This window comes from Aspergillus alliaceus (assembly GCF_009176365.1).
Source record: "Aspergillus alliaceus strain CBS 536.65 unplaced genomic scaffold BDW43scaffold_14, whole genome shotgun sequence".
NCBI classification, from domain to species: Eukaryota; Fungi; Ascomycota; class Eurotiomycetes; order Eurotiales; family Aspergillaceae; genus Aspergillus; species Aspergillus alliaceus.
In genome coordinates, this window is record NW_022474697.1 from 252,112 (window position 1) to 269,965 (window position 17,854).

The following is a 17,854-nucleotide window of genomic DNA, read 5'->3' on the forward strand; positions in this document are numbered from 1 at the left end:
ATGTGTAGGTTATATGTGATGTTGTGATGTTGTGACGCAGTGTGCGTCGATTCTACCAACCTGGACTGTATATACACATATGGACTGTATACACTACAGGATACTCTGGACATTCAAAAAGGGACATCAGGACAGAAACGAATTCCGATCGAGCAAATTGGGTCTAAGTAAGTTATTGGAGTCTCCATTGTGTTCCTGACAGTGACAGAAATGTGGGAAGCAAGTAACTTGGAGCTGAGGGGTTAAAAAAAAACGCTAAGGAAGCGGTCGGTGACTTCATCGTCTGGCGCCCGTCGATCATTTTTCTTCCACCTAATAAGTCCAGGACATCCTCCTTCTTTTCTCCTCTTTCTTTCTTTCTCTTCTGCGGACCATTTTGACAATTTAAATCTGGGTTCACTCCAGTTGGATTGATTAGATCGAGTAAGTGCCGAGTACTCTATTTCTAACCCGTCTTCACTTTTGCGGAATATTCGTGACCCACATCTCCCACATCTCCCCTCACTTGGACGGATTCGAAAATGGAGCCTCTGACGAATAATGGTAGCTACAGTCTCGACTAAATCCATCCGCGGTTCCGGTGTTCTCTCCACATAATTTCCTCCTGTGATCGAGTTGTTCTATCGCTCAGCTTCAGTAGACATCGCGCATCGCACATTTACCCCGCAATCATGTCTGCCACAAGCAGTCCCGTGGAGGCGAAGCTCCCTCATCGTTCCTCCACCCTCACGAGCTCCATTGCCCCGGATCGTCGAGCCTCTATGAGTGACGATGAGGCCATTCCGGATTCCGATAGCAGCGAGGTACACCTACTTATGACTTCCGGTTGTTTTATCCATAGACAATGTTAACGTGCAGGTCTTCGCTAGACTACGAACCTCCTTAACGAGCGTTTGCGCGCCTTGAAGCATATGTGTGCTTATCTGGAGGACTATGTCAGTGTGACTTCGAAGGTTCAGAGGTCGCATTCGAAGGATTATGAGAAAGTCCTGAAGGTATGTGGACGCGATTACGATCATCTATTAAATTATCGATATGTTCAGGTTACGCTGACAGCGATTTGCCATGAACAGACTGTCAGCGATCCGCTGAGGGAAGGACACCATTTTTCCCAGAACGCTGGCGGAGTGGCTTCTATGTTTGAGAACCTCCGCGCTAATACTCAGGTATTATTTATCACATTTCTCTTCAGTTTACCCTCGCCATTAATGCATTGATAGGGAATGGTGAATATGTACCTTGATACAGAGAAGAACCTGAAGGGATCCGTGCTCCCGACCTTGGAACGTCTTCACAAGGAAATCAAGGCTAAGTCAAAGGAACTCACCGGCGGTGCTTCCAAGAGCGCAAAGGCTGTCGACAAAGCACGATCTGTCACCCAGAAACACATTGAGCTCCTTGCTCAACAGACCGCATCTATGGATGCTGCCGCAGGAAACAAGCTTGAGCAGCACCACGACCCTTACATTTTGCGCCGAGGTGTCACCCATCGCCTGAACAAGCAGATCATCGAGGAGAACAACAACCGCAAGGACATCATTGCAGTGCAGAACAACTTCCAGCAGTTTGAGGCACATGTCCTGCAAACTGTTCAGGGGGCCATGGAACAATTCACCCAATTCATGACTGGCCAGCTCAACCGCCAGAGCACAATGTACCTGGATATGCTTGGTTCTGCTCAAAAGATCCCCCCTGACTTCGAGTGGGTCAACTTCATCACGAAGAATGACGATGTCCTTATCAACCCGGATGCGCCGCCGAGGACTCTGTCCAACATCACTTTTCCCAATATGGATCACCGTGCGACCAAGGCACTGATCGAAGGGTCTCTGGAACGGAAGTCCCGTGCCATGCTCAAGGGCTATAGCTCTGGCTACTACGTCGTCACCCCAGCGCGGTACCTCCACGAGTTCAAAGATGACGACGACTTCCGCCGCGACCCGGCCCCGGAGCTGTCTCTGTACCTCCCCGACTGCGTCATTGGCGCGATTGACGGCGTCAAGTTTAGCGTGAAGGGCAAGGATGTCTCGGGCGGCAAAGTCGGCAACGCATTCCACACCACCACCGAATTAAGCTTCAAGGCACACACCGCCAACGATGCCGAGAAATGGTGGTCCGTCATCAAGGATTGCACCCGTGGCCCGATGCATACCACCGCCGCTGCCACCGCCGCCGCATCCTCCCAGCCGGCAAGCCCTGCCGTTGCCCACCCGCCAGCCTACTCAGAGAAGGCAAACGAGGCAACAAGCCCCGCGCAGGCCACAGCCCCTGAAATCGCAACCCAGGCCACGTCACCCACGCAGCCTGAGGGCGAGGCAACAGCTCAATCTCCCGTCTCTCCCCCTGCGGTGTCTCGGACGGCTAGTACGGCTAGTGGACACTTCCACACTGCTCCGGGTGGAACCGCCACTGAGAAATCATGAGTCAGTTCATTCCTTACCTTTGTCCATTGCGGTTTTATCGTCTATAACCATTGCTTTGAATTCTTCCTCTTTCTGGAAACCAGAGATTCAGCGATATACCTTCTTTTATAAATGCTTTATTCTCCCTCTCCCTGTTGACAACTTAGCAAACCTAGTCTAGGTACCTGAACTCTTTTCTGGTGTAAAAATTTTTAGTTTGCTTATAATATTTAATCGGTTGAGCAATGCTTGTTGAGTCCACTTAGTCGAGTAATTCACTAGATGTTCGGTGCATTTTCTGTCCAAAGATAAAAAAAAGGAAGAAAGAACCTGTCGAAACACGGCGTTCATAAACTGGAAAATTAAACAACAAGACGCTTCATGACGGGAGTATCGATCAAAACAAAATCAGAGGCTAAATAACAAGTAGGAGGCTCATATAGCTTATGAAAATCTTACAGAACAAATGAAGGGTAATAGACGCTGTCAGTAGTTAGAGAAAAGAGAGACGAATGACATAAGCTTAGAAGTCCTCGGGACTCTCTAGATCCTCCAATTTCTGGCTGAGGAATCTGCCTAACGCTGCAGATTTCGACTCCAGAGCGAGCAAGATGGATGGCGAGGATGAGAGGTTGAGACTCGCCAGGCGCGCAAGGTCACTGCTTCGGTCGATTTCGTATTGCGTCTCAAGTTGCGCGTCTGTTTGCATGTTGGCCTCGCTATGGATTCGGCTGATGCTGTTGGGCGTTCCGTTGGTAGGGGTTTGGTTGTTAGAGGTGCCGTTAGTGCCAGTTCTAGGCTCATTCAGGGGAAATTCGTCCGCGACAGGGTTTATAGAGCTATTCTGGGCACCGTTTGAAGGATCAGTCTCCCCTTCGGGCTCCAATTTAGACGGTCCGACGGCGGCAAGGAGCACTTTGTCTGCTATTCTGGTGACAACGGCGACAAGTTCGTCGAGTTCAAAGACAATAGATCCTACATCACCTAGAGATACGGATTGAGCTGTCACGTAAGATGATGGATGGCTGGCAGGGTTTACACCCGTGAGGTTACCACTGGAAGCGTTCTTTGCGTAGGCTGTGTACGCGGCCCCGTATGTTGCACTTAAATTCCGCAGTTGCCGGGATGGAAGGGACGAGGCGTATGCAAAGATGGCACCATTAGTAGCAAACACTCTATATAGATGACAACCCGTTAGCATGATTATGGGGGATACGACGATCACGAGCTACTGTACAGAATCGTGGTGATCTCCGGCGGCGAAAGGTTGTCCTCTAACAGGTCGCCGAGAGCCTCCGCGTCGATCATCTTGATATCGGGAAGACCTGGAATCATGACGCCGGCGTTATCGATATCGTCTTCGAACTCTTTGTCTTGGAGGATCCAGTCCCGAGGCGGCGACCAAGTACAGTCTTCGGGAAAGAAGAAGCAGTTGTCCGAGTAGTCACTATCGTTGTGATCGTACTCGATCGGTTCTTCTGAGCAATCTAAAAGGTTTTGGGCGTACTTGAACTGGCTTTGTGCCCAATACGGACAGTGTTGTGCTCCGTAGAAACCAGTAGATTTTTGAGTGGAGCAACCAAATCGGACTGGAAATTGATACTCAGCCATTTGCGTCAAGTAATAGTAGTATAAAAAGTACAATCAAAAGCAGTTTAGAAAAATCTAGAAGCATAGGGGTGTGGAAAAACAGTCTTTAAAGGTAAAAGAAGGGAAGCTAATCTTAGGTGTATAGCGCACCACACGATTCATGGCTCAGACGTGGGTTAATTCAAGCCAGAAGATGGGCTGACGCTTCCATACCATGATCAGGCCTAATGCCACGTAACCCATTGCGAGAAGGAGTTTATTAACACAGACTCCAACGAGCTTTGAGAGCGTGGGGAAAGTAACGGTGGGGGATGTAGGGCGGGTTGGGTAGGGAAGTAAGTATGCGAAATGTAGTTGGACAAAGCCACAAAAAAGCAAGCAACCCGAAGGAACCCAATAGCCAGTGAGGCTTATGCCAGTCGCGCATGTGGTAGGGTGATCTAAGCGAGCGAAGATCGCTTGGGGGGAAGTCTGGAATGAGGGAAACAACAAAGGATAGAGGACAAACCTTGCTCGAAGGATAGGGGGCCAACGTTTGGGTTAAGAATCCAAAGTCCGAGTTCCAATCAGATTATCACCGGCAAAAGCGGCCGATTGGACGTCAATAGTCAAGGCCGACAGAGTCAGGGGGGATATACTAGTCGTACTAAGTTGTTGAAGAGCAGAAAGAGGATGATTATGGATGCTCATAACATCACCCGATTGGGTATTGACACCTTCCCGATCAGGCCACCGCCTTTGGCTCCTCAATCCTGGGCCGAATAGGCCTAGCGTTTGCACCTGACATCGAACTTCTTGCTCACTCCTCAGTTGGGAACTCTCCCTCAAATTGCACGTATGCTTTTATATTTCAGGTGGGATTATATATAGTAATACAGTTCCGCTAACAAGCTGCTGAAACTCATGTATAATACTCTATTCAAGCATCTATTCTTATACTTGTTTTGGTACTATATCATGTTGTGTTGATCATCTAGAATGAACCTTACCGGAGGATAATGAGCTGAAGAACTACGATGATACTACCTTAGTTCCGTTCCTCAAAGGGTCCATTGTTTAAGGCTTGACTCCGTAAGTGCTGTGTATGGAACATATCGTACCCTTGTTAATATTGCCGATCATTAAAGGAGGGATTAGTATGCGCTAGCTATCGGCAATATGCGATCACGTGAACCAGCCAGATATTTGTATAGATAGATGTTATATAGTATTCTGACCAATTGTCCACCTAATCTCCGAGCAGAAAGCTAGAAAAATCCATGTGAGACCACTGATAAGGCATATTATATATTCGAACCTGATTGGAGAGACTGTTTCGTATTGGACGGGGTAAACTCGGCAATGAAGATTTGGAGCCACAGCGTCATAGGATGTCCCCACCTTTTTTTTTTACTCCAAGTTCTCTCCTCACGTTGCACACTAATCAATAGAATCAACCACAACCTTCGTTCCCCTCCTTACCCCTCCTATTCTCTATATGTTCTCTTTTCGTTTTCTCCCATCCTTTCGCACATCGTCCCCCAAGGTCCTCAACCTAAGCTTTTCCACCCTACCAGGTACGTGCATACCAGCTAACCATAAGTTAAGATTTACCCCACAATGATCTCAGCTATTGACACATTACAGGGACCAATCGATATCTTGCAACCATGGCGACTGATACCTCCAAGTATAAGTTCAATCGTTAGTCTATCTTCGGCCCTTGGGAATCGAATTCAAGGCTGACAATGGCTCTACTTTGATAGACACTATGATCCGGGTCAAGGACCCGAAGAGATCTTGTGAGGATTTCCCCTATACCATGAACGAATTTTTAACCTTACTTACCAAATCCCTTTGTCTTTAGTGGAATTTTATAAATTCCTCGGACTGAATCAGATCAAACACCTCGACTTCCCCGAAAACAAGTTCTCACTCTACTTCCTCGCATACGATGGCCCCAAGTCCCTCCAGGGTGAGCGTCACTTCACGGATCGCAATGCCGTCCTGGAGCTCACCCACAATTACGGCACCGAGAATGACCCCAACTACAGTGTGGTCAACGGTAACACGGAACCCCACCGCGGATTTGGCCATATTGCTATTTCGGTTGACAACATCGAGGCGGCCTGCAAGAGAATCGAAGATGCCGGCTATCCTTTTCAGAAGAAACTCACCGATGGACGCATGAAGAACATCGCCTTTGCCAAAGATCCTGACGGTTACTGGGTTGAGATCATACGTCGCCACAACGAGGACGTGGGTACCACAACGGATCCCGCCAACTATCGATTCAACCACAGCATGCTCCGGGTCAAATGCGCAGAGACAAGTTTGAAGTTCTACCAAGAGGTCATGGGCATGACTCATGTGCGAACCGCTGAGAACAAGGATGCAGGGTTTAATCTCTATTTCTTAGGATACCCTGGATCCAACCCTAAGGTACAAGAAGACGCCAAGAATCCTGTGGCCGAGTGGGAAGGTTTGCTCGAGCTCACCTGGAACTACGGCACGGAGAAGCAAGAAGGACCAGTCTACCACAACGGTAACACCGAGCCACAAGGATTTGGCCACATCTGTAAGTAAACCTGGCCTTTTACCTGATGCTCGCGAGGACCATTGTCACTAACACCGCCGGACTTGCTGTAGGCGTTTCCGTTGACGATTTGAATGCCGCCTGCGAGCGTTTCGAATCATTGAATGTTAACTGGAAGAAGCGTTTGACCGACGGACGGATGAGGAACGTTGCCTTTGTCTTAGACCCCGATGGATACTGGATTGAAGTGGTCCAAAACGAGGGCATCAAGCGCACTGGCGATTGGTAATCTAGCTCCCTGTATGTAAGGTATAGCGCCTGTAGTACGAGGGCGCAAAATTTTATAAAACATTATAGTACCTGTATTAGCTTTCAGTGAAAAACAAACAAGTAAGAAAGGAAGGTATCAGGTGAGAGCGGGAAATTTTACCTCAAAAGGTGGATAATGGGAGTTGCCTCAAGTCTCATAGGGCAAATGAAGTGGGGCCCTCTCTCCCCGCCCAGTAAGAAAAGCCCATCAGTTCGAGTGTTTCCAGATCTTCCCCAGAAACCACCTCCACACGCCAGCTTTCACGCTGCCATGTTAAGCGTCTTCATCATTTTCGTCGACTTTGCTATGAACATGTATTCTGCTAAACCATCCTCTGTAGATGTCGGCTGACTGATGCTCGCTCTTCGTTTCGTGAATTAGCCACCCGGAGAGAATTTCTTCCCTACGCTTCCCGCCACAGTAACCTGTGCGATGGAGCCCCAGGTAGAGAAGCCCAAGAGGGCGCCTCGCAAACATGTCACCACGGCATGTGTTCCTTGTCGGGAGAGCAAGATCAGGGTATGTTCAGTTTTGTTCATCATCACAGGACCTAAGTTGTATTTATCCCAGCTGACAAATCTTCACCAGTGTGACGGAGCTACTCCGCATTGCCATAATTGTGAGCGGAAAGGCAAAGATTGTAGATATCAACATGGCGACGACAAACGGAAGTATGTTTAGCTTTTCACTCTATGTTTACTGCTGGCCCATTTTGAAATGCATTTCGTGTCTTGAGTACAGCATATCTCGCATTCTCGAGAAGGCAGGCAAAGCTGGGATCTATGCTTGTGCATATCAGGCAGGCGCTGACTGTCATTCCTCCAGAGTGTCTCTACGTGCTGCCACGGAGCTATTTTCCGCTAGAATAGATCAACTGTGCCAGTTTATTTACGACCAGGGGCTGGAACCGCCCCCAATGAGACCCGAGGATGAGTCGGGCATTAATAGAGTTTTGGATACGCTACAAATCCCTCGCGGACTGGCGAAGAGAAGAGAACCCAGTGTGACAAATGAGTTAGCCTTCCCACAAAAAGCTGTTGCGCATTCTCCGGCCCACGGCAGCCCTCAAGCCAACCCGCCCCTCGATGGGAAGTTGGATGCAAGTGAGCGTCCCCTGGAGGTTCCTTCGCCGCCACAAAATGCATTCTCTAACCAGACGGTTGTTTCATCGGCCCCGAAAGGCCGAGAAACAGTGAATTCTCTCGGGGTTAGTGCTGGTCTTTCCAGCCACTATGTTCCTGCAAATTGGGGGTTTACACTTCCAACGGCGGAAAGTCTGGACACTATTTACGCCAACTTAAATGATGGCACCAATGTTTCTCAGGATAATAGCCTTAGCCCGGACAGCCTTCAGTTGACTCCAGATATGCAGCAGCAGCCAGGAGCACTGCTCAGACAAGCGCGGTACGACAGGGATTATGAATCAGAGAGCGGCGAGGAAGATGAGGCAGAAAAGGATGTTATCGAGCAAATTTCACATCGCATCGGCACGCTAAAAATTGCGGGTGATGGCCACCTTCGCTTTTATGGGGCGACCTCAAATCTCAATTTAGTGGATGTTTCTGCGACCCAGCAACGTCAACGTCCTGATGCACGAACAGTCCGCCATGATGGACAGGACATTTTAAATCATTTGCGGGTTGGGCAGCCCGTCAACCAAGCGCTTGAAGACCATCTTGTGGAGCTCTATTTTACTTGGCAGAACACGAGCACGTACGTGGTCGACAAGGATATGTATATGATTGCTAGATCAAAGTGGAGGAATGAGTACGATGACACGCCATTCTATTCGGAAGTGCTTACAAATGCAATGTATGCTCATACACTAGCCAATTGATGGTATTACAGACTGACAGAATCTTAGGTGTGCTATTGGAAGTGCGTTTGAGGCGAGGTATCACCCGACCTTTATTACTTTCCCAAAGTCGTTGTCGGAGTTTTTTGCGGACAGGGCGAAAGCTCTTCTAGAAATTGAGCTGGACTCCCCTTGTGTGGCTACAGTACAGGCGCTTGTGATATTGAGTTCCCACGAAGGATCCGCGAATCGAGACGCCCGTGGATGGCTTTATAGCGGTATGTAGGGACGATCGAGAGATCGCTAAACCTGGAAGGCTGATTTGGTCTAGGGATGTCCACGAGGCTCGCGTTTGACCTCGGCCTGCACATTGACATGACACCTTATGTTGAGAAAGGAGAGATAGGAGCATTTGAAGCTGATGTGCGGCGAATAGCATTTTGGGGAAGCTACACCGCCGATCAGTATGTTCATTCGGGCTGTAGCGACACATTTTCATGGTCTGACTTCGTTACAGCTTTTGGGGCTTCTACCTGGGAAGACCATTCCGGATGAACGCAGGAGACATCACCGTTCCGAAACCCGCATCTGATCTAGGCGCAGAGAAAGAAGGTATATGGTATCCTTACGGACTTCCAACGAAACAGGACGCCCTGAAGCACGGCATAAGGAACCCAAATGAACTGATCAGTAGACAATTTGCCGTTCTTTGGGAAATAATCTCACCTGCGGGCCATATCTTGTGAGTTCTCCATCGCAGCAGAGCACGAAAGGAATTGATCCATTTTCTAAGATTGTGCTAACATGATGTAGGTACGGTTGTTCTGATATTCCTCGGCACGATCTTCAAAGGCTGTGCCATAGGGTCACAGATGACCTGTTTGCGTGGAAAGCGAATCTGCCTTCTATTCTAAACCTTAACCTTGAAAATGATACTATTCCTCAACTTCCTCATCTCCTCATGCTACAGTATGCTATGCATCCTCCCGGACTATTTTAAACCTTTATAGTAAACCCAAGCTGACTGGTATGTAGTATGCAATACCACCAGATCGTCATTTTCACGCACAGGCCTTGGGTTTCAAAAAGTTACATCCAGCCGCGCAGTCCTCGCCAGGGGCCGGGCTATCATCATGCCCGGAGAATGTGCATTGAGTCCTCGATAGCAATTGCACGGTTGCTCCATATCTACGAGAAATTCTATACTTTCCGTCGCATGAACAACCAAGTCGTTGCCATCATATTTAGCGCGGCCTTGATGCTCCTTTATGTCACCATCTCTAACACTCCCCACCCCAGCAAAAGTCCGAGCGACAACAGCAACAGCAATGCGGAAATGGTTGCCTACTTGAACCTTTGCTTCCGAGCATTAGACGAACTGGGCCAATCATTCGAGAATGCTAAACGGACCCGTGACTTCCTGGTTAGCCTGCAGCGAAGGTGGCAGGCCCACATGCGCAGGTCGGGTTCAGCTCTGAAGCGCCAAATAAGCAATCAGCCATCATTGCAGCAACTAGCGAGTCTTGGCTCGGATGCAGATGCTTCAAGGAAGAAGACACGAATCACTGCCCCAAATAACCATATTACCTATCCAGCCTCTATTACTCCAACGTCTCAGCCTACTTTTTCCGTTCCTAATCAGCCCCAACCACAACTCCCGGGGCAACAGTCTTTAGATCCGACTCAACTGGGGGTGCCTGGAGAATTTGACTGGATTCGTAACTCAGATCTGCAGTTGCTTTCTGGTACTTTTGGGGACAACGGTTTCTCCCAGATGAGTAATGTGAATGCATTCGGGGAAGAGCCTGCACTGCCCAATCTTTCCGACATTGAGCCTTGGTGGGACTCGCCGAATGGGAATAATGCCTTTGGAGGGCCTTCTTTATAGACTTATACAATAGAGAGAATAATATTTGTTAACAATTTTGTCAAGGACGGCACTCAATACCGCATGTGCCGCCGCGCGAGAATAGTATACAAATTGTACGTGGTAATCGCTTTCTGTCTCCCGCTATACCTATTAATATTCCTTTGCACATATACACTCAAGTATATCCTTATTTCATCCACACCTCACCTGTGGGAGCAATCCTTTTTCCAACATACTTGTCTTGATAGAATCATTTCAAAAGCTATGTTTTTCACTCCTTTAGAACCCAAGCAATCGGCTCCCCATTCCAGTTCAGTTAAGACAGCAATCTGCCAAACAACACCCGTCGCAACCAATACCTTCATCTACAGCCCTTCCCTATCTCTACCCAAACACAGCCCACACTCGATATGAAACCTAGCTCAAGACCACCATTTGTTTACGAAAAGCCTTGTATTTAACACGAGAAACTCATCTGACTCACGTTGACCGGACTAGGTAATATAGGATCGAGCTCCTTCCACGGGAAGTGTGCCGTTCTGTCTCATGATTCATTCATCGCCACCCGAAAGTGAAAAGAAGCTATCTTGGCAAACGAGGACAGAGACTCAGGTGTCGCTTTCCTAAAAGTTAATTGACAGAGTCGCCTGGGGTTACTTGTATCGGTTAGATTGTAGGTTGGCCAGGAGGATTCGGCTCTGTGTGCCTGTGAGGAAGAGACTGAGACTGAGGCTGAGACTGAGGCTCGGGCTGAGAATACGAGGTCGAATTTGTAGACTCATTGGTATGTGTGCTTCGGCATGATCTAGATTGATATCGTCGAAGCGCCGGATAATGGATAGAGATGTGGGCCGGTAGAACTACCCAGGTACAGTACCGACTTTCCTATCGGACAAGAAAGGAAACTGTCAGTGCAAGAAAAAAAGAAGTCGGGACGACGGATACGGAGTGATGTCTCGGGTGTGCGCTAAATGTAAAATTAACTAACCATCATGTCGTGTGTAGTCAGCGAGGGAACCGACTAACGTACACAACCACCGAGTGATGCACTCCGTATTTCCATATAAAGTCGACATTTTTCAATCCTGTATATTCAACCATTTGATCCTCATTTTATATGATATACTAGATATCTTTATTTGGCATAATAACTAGCCTGTCTATTAAATATTTATATAGTGTAGTGTATTAAATACCTGAGTAATATAAATTACACTGTATTTTTTCCTCATTGGACTGTATCTAAGACTTCCCTTGATCTATATTAAAAAAGGTAGAGGACATCAACATATACATATATATATATATATATATTTATATACAATCTACTGGCTTAAAACAGACTTGACTGAGGGCTGCATAGTTGAGATATAAGGAATTGAAAAATGTCAATTTTATATGAAAATACGGAGTGCATTACTCGGTGGTGTGGATCACTCGGTGGTTGTGTACGTTATTTGTCATTGTAGTCATTGTACAGAAATAATGTGGTGTGGCTAGAAAGAGATACTTGGGTAGCACGCCCAATCATACATTATTCAAATAGTTCCTGCATAGCCGTAGTCTGTCAGCGCTAATTTATAGCAAGGCTGCACGAGGCATGTACCAAATAGAGTATGTAAGTGTGGGGTGGGGGTGTTGCCTGGTGCCTAGAATGCCTAATCGGTACGGGACTGTTTCCGCAGGCAGATCCTGCCTTAGGAAATGATTTCCATGTCTGTTTTAAGGTTCTGGACTGTGGGTGGGTTTTACAACTGTGTAACCAGATTGGGCTTTTATAAAGAGCCTATATTTGTATGAGACGTGCTTGTTTTGTTCCAGGTGGTTGATTTCTAGGGGGTGATAGAACGCATATGTGTTTGTGTTGTTTGCACGGTTGTCCCGATTGCGAAGCCATGGCTGGGCGTTCTAAATCCAAGGGCAGGGTCCACCATACAGTAACAAGGTAATTCCAGAGAATAGGAGATAGACGGACAGTTACGGTGACTTGTGAAACTGGTGATAAAGGAAAAATGGCAAGTAGAAAGAAAGAAAATAGAGAATCGGCATAAAGGGGGAAGTTGCCACGAGAAAAGATGGAATTGCCACCGCTTTCACTCAATTCAACATCTTCAATTCTCCGGAATGGGATGTGCTAAGGAGAAAACCCTGAACTTTGTTTCGTTGCCCGTGATGTCACGCTCGTCTCCGTCTGGACTGAGACACAACAAGGACTCTGGAATCTGTATCCAAGAAATAACCGTCCAAGTGTGCGCCAGTTCCCGATTCCCCTCGTTGTCATCGTAGATACAAAAACTATCCTGAATCCCACGAGAATGGGTTGAGACACGAGCCAGATTCGCCCTTTGCGTACCGCAGAAAGCACAAACTTCAGCCGCAACACTCTATATATCTACACAGCCCAGCCCACCCTCTTCACGAGGCATTCCATCTACTTGAACCCCCCCCCATCTTGCAGCTTAATGAGAAAGATTTTTGCATGAGATTCTGCTCAAGATGACTGACTCAACTGGCTCGACGAAGTCTCTCCTGGACGTTGTGAGAGACGACACTTTCACTGACTTGTCGGACAAAGACGCCGTTGACCTCTTCAAGAATACCTTTGGGCCTGAGCTCGAGCATCTGAAGAAGGCAAGTCCCACCGTGGAATCCAGTGCCATAGATTCATCTCTCTGGTCTCCATCAAAGGAAGCCTTCGGTAAGAATTTCCACGAAGTCAATCGCACGCTCGTCAGTATGCTGGCCATCAAATGGGTCCTGGGTGGCGACTACGAGGCCTTTACCTGCGGCCAAAATGAAAAGTCGAAACTTCGGGAGGACTCCTTTAAGACGCTACGGAAGTACTGCCGCGATCGATTACCCAGCCCAGAAGACAAATACGCTCTTCTCGTCGCAATGATGATAGACGACATTGGGAAGGACAAGAACCTCGCCAAGGAGGTAGGAATACCCGACAAGAACCACGGGGAAGTGCTCCTCAGAGCCGTGGAGATGGACCGGGTGCCTGCGATGAGGACCCTCCCGGACCAAGACAAGAAAGCAGATATCATCCAGAGCCTCAGGATTGGCTCGAAGCTGGATATCTCGCAACTGGTGCAGGGGGAAACAGCCCCGCACAGTCTGCTTGCTTTGAAAGATGGCCATAAGCTGGAGAAAGGTTTCAACATCAAGGCCATGGTGACCTTTCTGGATGTCGGAGGCGCTGCTGCGCATAGCAATCCGCGTGGGTGTACCGTGATAACAGAGCCCATCTTCCGTCACTACATGAAGGCGATCGAGATTTTGGATGACTATCGCAAGAGGACAAACCCCAACTGGCCCGAATGCTACAATGACTACCTGGATTACCGTGCTGGTATCTTGAAGGATAGAGAATTCGTTCTTCTGTCTGTCAGGGACCAAGAACAGCGTGCTCTTCTTCGGCTTCTTTGCATGGGGCGAGTGGAGACTAAGGAAGATGCAGAGCGGTTCCAGCGCGCTTTCGAGAATTTGGCAGATCCTTTCAAGAAGAATCTGGTGAACGGGCTGAGTGTCAATGGCTTTGGGGATGGTACCGCCATTCTTCCCTATTATGCACCCGGGATCCTAGTGGAGGTGCTGAGGAATATTTTGGATCCAACTGAGGACAGAATCATTCTGCACTTGTCAGTCTTCATGCGCTTTCTGGCTGGAGTCTATGGTGGCTCTAAACCGGACCCTACCAAGGAGGATGGCCTGGAGGAACGGGACTTGGCACAGGTGCAGGATCTCGTTAGGAGCGCGAAGTTCAAGGAAGATCCAGAATCGTTGGCGTTAGAAAAGGTCAAATAGAGGCAGTGCAAAAGGCGTAGTACTTTTATGATTGTCTTTTTTTTGGGCGTTTCAGTTTGTCCTTTGATTGTTTAGCGGGCTCAAGAAGTTCTGCTTGGCTATGGAGTTAATTAACCGATGTCATGACACGCTAGCACTGTTGACATAGTGACGACAGATCATGGAAACGAGTCGATGATTGATAGATAGATGAATGAATTGAATTGAAGAACTAGAATTAGGAGGCCATCTACAAGACCGCCGTAGCCCTAAAAAACACTTGCTGTCAATCGCTAAAAAGTCAAAGAAAGATCCGTAAGACGAGCCCAAATTTATACAATTAGTTACTTTCCAGCCGACTAAAGGAAGCGCTTTTCAGTGGATCATCCATGTCAAGCGAAGCACCAGTGTCTCCCTCAGATACAGACCGGACCACCTCAAGCGACAACTGCGGATCCCTGGAGTAGACCCGTAAGCCCACGACACACACGGCGTTCCAAGGGTCGCTGGTGATCTCTTCTGGACAGCCATTGGATGTCGAATGTGTCATCCTCGGCTCTGCTGGTTCTTCCGGGGGCATATCAAGGTCAGGGTCAAACTCGAAGCCCTCCAGCAAGTCCAGGTCTTCCTGGTGTGACGAGAGGTTTGAGAATGATGACTCTAAATTCGTCTGTAATGACTCACTCTTCCCAGTGATCTCGGTCTCCGAGACATGGACGCCGTTGCACTGGATAATGGGAACACTGCCATTGCTGGCAGGCTTTGTTTCAACACCATCGCCTGAACCGTTACCCGCCTGGGACGGCGATCGTACAGGCCCCTCAGTGAGAGCTTGCTCGATGGCCTTGTTTCTAGCAGCATTGTTGTGTTGTTTTGCAAACAGTCTTTCTTCTCTTCTATTTTTCCGGGCGGCCATCTTCTGATTCCAGATCCATTGCTTCTGCAGCTTCTTCCTGGTTGCCTCGATCTGTTTCTGCCTTTCTGCAGCCTTGCGACGCTGTTCTAGTTCCTCGCGTGCTCGCCTTTCATCCTCCGTCTCCGTTACCATACCTTTAGCATGTGCCAGATCGTACGAGAGGCCGATCTGAACAAGCTTTTCTCGTTTAACTGGCGCCAGGCGGCTTACGACTTCCTCTGTCGATTCCATACTATCGTTTTTGTAAGCAGTGACTTTCATCAGGATGTGGTAGCGACCAGGTTCGAGATCAGCTTCCACGTTCACGGATCGACTGATCAAGTGGCTGTTCTGACTGCGCACCATGTAGTCGTCTTCACCTTCCTTCTGCACCCGAAACTTAAGGACAAAGCCATATTCACCGGCTAGTCCCTTGAAGTAGCGCGAGTCCAACTGTTTTGGTTAACAAAGCCTTTGACAAGGTATGAATGCTGAAGTAGCCTGAATATAGGAACCTACCTGGGAGAGGACAAGGACCACAGGGCCTGCTTTAGTCACATTCACCACAAACTTAGTGCTGTGATAGCCTGCGGACCATGGTACATTAACGGTAGTCCATTGCTGTGCAATAGACCATTCAGGACCAAATAGACGGGTTCGGTCAAAATGCTGGTACTTCTTGAGAAGGTCGTTATAGGAGATCCAGAAGAACTGCAGAATGCGCTGTTAGCATGCAAACGTGATACCTGAAATTTGGAAAGCCATACGCCATCATTACCAAATTTGTGGCCCAATTTTTCCATCCATTCTGGTGTCCATTGCTCTGATCCATCACTCCACGCGCCAGTCCATTCTTTCTTACCCCAAGGATTCCTGGTTTGGGTGAGCAAGCTATACAATGGTACAGACTTGGATGGGTATACCTTAGCCGAAGCAAGCGCTCTCCATCGATTTCTTTTGCATCCATGATGGAATATGAATGATTCTCAGAGATACCCTTTCTATCTCGCGGAGGGCCTCGATATTTCGGGTCCAGCCAGTTTGAGAACAGACCGGTACCACAACCAAAGAGGAATTCTTTGTTGACTTGCATGAGCTCCTCATTCCAAAACCTATCTTTGTCTAGGATGTCGCTCGACATAATCTCCGAAGTAACGCCTCCAGTTAGATCTTCAATAGCCTCCCTGCGAAATGTCAATTTCCGCCACAATCCTTGTCTTAACATCTGTATCACTTACCCAACAAAACCGCCTTCAATGGCCGAGAAATCACCATGTGCTTTAGCGTAAGCTTTCTCAAGTAATGGCAACCAAGTTTCGTTCTCATCCACACACCGAGCGAAGTAAAGAGCTCGCGATCCAGTCTGCCAGACCTTGCGATACTCTTCTTCTGTGTCAGCCCGATTGATGTCGTCCCAGATTGGTCGTTCATCGACTGACTCATCGTAGTCGGCCGCTCGTAGGTAGAGCTTGTCATCTACGATACAATGTTGCCAATCACCATCTAGAAAGCGTAAGTATCATTCACATCACCAAATAGATCACCATACCTCGATAGAAGACGAATCCGTACACCCCAACCTTCTCGTTCCGGGCCACGCAAATCTGCTCGATCAAGCCATTCTTATTACCCATCGTACAGAGGGCAGCCATGAACCAACAATCCCCATCACGACCTTGGCGTACGTCCGAAGCAGTCGGTCCATTGACGAAAAATTGTGGCTTCTCAAAAATTTCCTGAGTATTTGATACACTTGTCAGATAATGATCTGCTTATGATCCTAGAAAAGAGGGGTGTGTTATAAAACTCACAGTTACTCTTTTCACGCCCCTTGGACGCATCTCGATGTTTTCACCTTCAAGCTCATCCAAACAGTTCCTTGTCCCCGACTTGAGATCGACTTCTATGTCGAAGTGCGGGTCCGTATACTTCTGGTTTAGTCGCTCGCATTCTTTTACAATGCGATCGACAGCTCGTCGACATTCTTTTCGGGCTTCCTCGTAAGACTTGCCTGCATTCTGTCCTTGGATCACGCCTTTAGGTACCCTTTCCGCCTTGGTTCGTGCGTAAGGGTTGTCCGGGAGCACCGTATAGACCCTTCCCGGAAACTTGGTGTTGAACTGGTTCCAAAACTGTCGCAGGGTCTCTTGCGGCGCTTGGCTTGCCCTGCGCTTGCGACTACTTGAGCGTGTCGAGAGTGGGGGAGTAAATACCATGTCGCCGAGATCGTCGTCGTGGTCCATTACTGCAAGTACCTTTTGAGTCCTCCTAGGTAATGGTTTAAGTCGGGTGATGATGAGATTTACTGTGTCCCGGAGTCGCAGCTATGGTCAATGAGGCTTTTATAAGCGAGAACTTTTTCAGCCCCACGTTCATAGGAGGGAGTTGGAAAAACAAGGCGCCTTTAATCCATCACCTTGAAACAAAGGCTTCTCGGGGTCACCTCGTGTTGGTTCCTGAGGCTGAGCGAATCGGACTGATAAACTTCGTACACAGCTCTCGTCCCCAGTGCGCTGTGATACCACATGGCTAAGAAGCCAATCAGAGTGGCTTGGATATGCTGTCTAAATTTTAGTCCGGAGCGCCTTATACGCAATAGCTGGGTTTAGCCTGTCGCTTTAGTTCAGATTTCCGGCCATAAGCGAATAGTATGCAAGCTGCGCTTATGCCGAACACTTTCTAGGCCGT

The 17,854-nt window shown here is 48.2% G+C and overlaps 6 protein-coding genes across 6 annotated transcripts; 4 read left to right on the forward strand and 2 right to left on the reverse strand.

Moving 5' to 3' along the window:
- The first annotated feature begins 1 nt into the window (after window position 1).
- On the forward strand, window positions 2-2,752 carry BDW43DRAFT_47180 (PH domain protein). The gene is made up of 7 exons (XM_032050100.1): window positions 2-167; window positions 221-423; window positions 548-803; window positions 870-995; window positions 1,074-1,166; window positions 1,221-2,423; window positions 2,579-2,752. Exons 3-6 carry the CDS (start codon window positions 672-674, stop codon window positions 2,421-2,423), a joined length of 1,554 nt encoding a protein of 517 aa, XP_031901755.1. The 5' UTR covers window positions 2-167; window positions 221-423; window positions 548-671; the 3' UTR covers window positions 2,579-2,752.
- A 173-nt stretch (window positions 2,753-2,925) lies between these two features.
- BDW43DRAFT_309751 (uncharacterized protein) lies at window positions 2,926-4,235 on the reverse strand (the record flags this gene model as incomplete). Its single annotated transcript, XM_032046769.1, has 3 exons — window positions 2,926-3,577; window positions 3,640-3,991; window positions 4,196-4,235. 3 exons carry the CDS (start codon window positions 4,233-4,235, stop codon window positions 2,926-2,928), a joined length of 1,044 nt encoding a protein of 347 aa, XP_031901756.1.
- A 706-nt stretch (window positions 4,236-4,941) lies between these two features.
- BDW43DRAFT_271887 (lactoylglutathione lyase GLO1) lies at window positions 4,942-6,949 on the forward strand. The gene is made up of 4 exons (XM_032041476.1): window positions 4,942-5,675; window positions 5,738-5,773; window positions 5,839-6,549; window positions 6,621-6,949. Exons 1-4 carry the CDS (start codon window positions 5,642-5,644, stop codon window positions 6,794-6,796), a joined length of 957 nt encoding a protein of 318 aa, XP_031901757.1. The 5' UTR covers window positions 4,942-5,641; the 3' UTR covers window positions 6,797-6,949.
- Window positions 6,950-6,963: 14 nt separating this feature from the next.
- BDW43DRAFT_271891 (transcription factor domain-containing protein) lies at window positions 6,964-10,535 on the forward strand. Its single transcript, XM_032041477.1, has 8 exons — window positions 6,964-7,336; window positions 7,406-7,488; window positions 7,643-8,629; window positions 8,682-8,890; window positions 8,944-9,076; window positions 9,130-9,354; window positions 9,426-9,581; window positions 9,648-10,535. The coding sequence occupies exons 1-8, from the start codon at window positions 7,250-7,252 to the stop codon at window positions 10,498-10,500; spliced, it is 2,733 nt and encodes a 910-aa protein (XP_031901758.1). The 5' UTR covers window positions 6,964-7,249; the 3' UTR covers window positions 10,501-10,535.
- Window positions 10,536-12,606: 2,071 nt separating this feature from the next.
- On the forward strand, window positions 12,607-14,445 carry BDW43DRAFT_271899 (uncharacterized protein). The gene has a single exon (XM_032041478.1). It carries the CDS (start codon window positions 12,979-12,981, stop codon window positions 14,290-14,292), a length of 1,314 nt encoding a protein of 437 aa, XP_031901759.1. The 5' UTR covers window positions 12,607-12,978; the 3' UTR covers window positions 14,293-14,445.
- Window positions 14,446-14,611: 166 nt separating this feature from the next.
- On the reverse strand, window positions 14,612-17,409 carry BDW43DRAFT_299271 (calpain-like protein; the record flags this gene model as incomplete). The annotated part of the gene is made up of 7 exons (XM_032044694.1): window positions 14,612-15,619; window positions 15,686-15,877; window positions 15,934-16,039; window positions 16,090-16,350; window positions 16,405-16,669; window positions 16,716-16,902; window positions 16,978-17,409. The coding sequence occupies 7 exons, from the start codon at window positions 17,407-17,409 to the stop codon at window positions 14,612-14,614; spliced, it is 2,451 nt and encodes an 816-aa protein (XP_031901760.1).
- Window positions 17,410-17,854: the final 445 nt, after the last annotated feature.

Excerpts from the sequence above, each read along its gene's own strand:
- BDW43DRAFT_47180 (XM_032050100.1), top strand. The coding sequence starts at position 672 with ATGTCTGCCACAAGCAGTCCCGTGGAGGCGAAGCTCCCTCATCGTTCC. Across the intron at positions 804-869 it reads CGGATTCCGATAGCAGCGAG|ACTACGAACCTCCTTAACGA; the intron begins GTACACCTACTT and ends GGTCTTCGCTAG. Across the intron at positions 1,167-1,220 it reads ACCTCCGCGCTAATACTCAG|GGAATGGTGAATATGTACCT; the intron begins GTATTATTTATC and ends ATGCATTGATAG.
- BDW43DRAFT_271887 (XM_032041476.1), top strand. The coding sequence starts at position 5,642 with ATGGCGACTGATACCTCCAAGTATAAGTTCAATC. Across the intron at positions 5,676-5,737 it reads CTCCAAGTATAAGTTCAATC|ACACTATGATCCGGGTCAAG; the intron begins GTTAGTCTATCT and ends CTACTTTGATAG. Across the intron at positions 6,550-6,620 it reads ACAAGGATTTGGCCACATCT|GCGTTTCCGTTGACGATTTG; the intron begins GTAAGTAAACCT and ends GACTTGCTGTAG.
- BDW43DRAFT_271891 (XM_032041477.1), top strand. The coding sequence starts at position 7,250 with ATGGAGCCCCAGGTAGAGAAGCCCAAGAGGGCGCCTCGCAAACATGTC. Across the intron at positions 8,891-8,943 it reads CCGTGGATGGCTTTATAGCG|GGATGTCCACGAGGCTCGCG; the intron begins GTATGTAGGGAC and ends GATTTGGTCTAG. Across the intron at positions 9,582-9,647 it reads CCTCATCTCCTCATGCTACA|TATGCAATACCACCAGATCG; the intron begins GTATGCTATGCA and ends ACTGGTATGTAG.
- BDW43DRAFT_271899 (XM_032041478.1), top strand. The coding sequence starts at position 12,979 with ATGACTGACTCAACTGGCTCGACGAAGTCTCTCCTGGACGTTGTGAGA.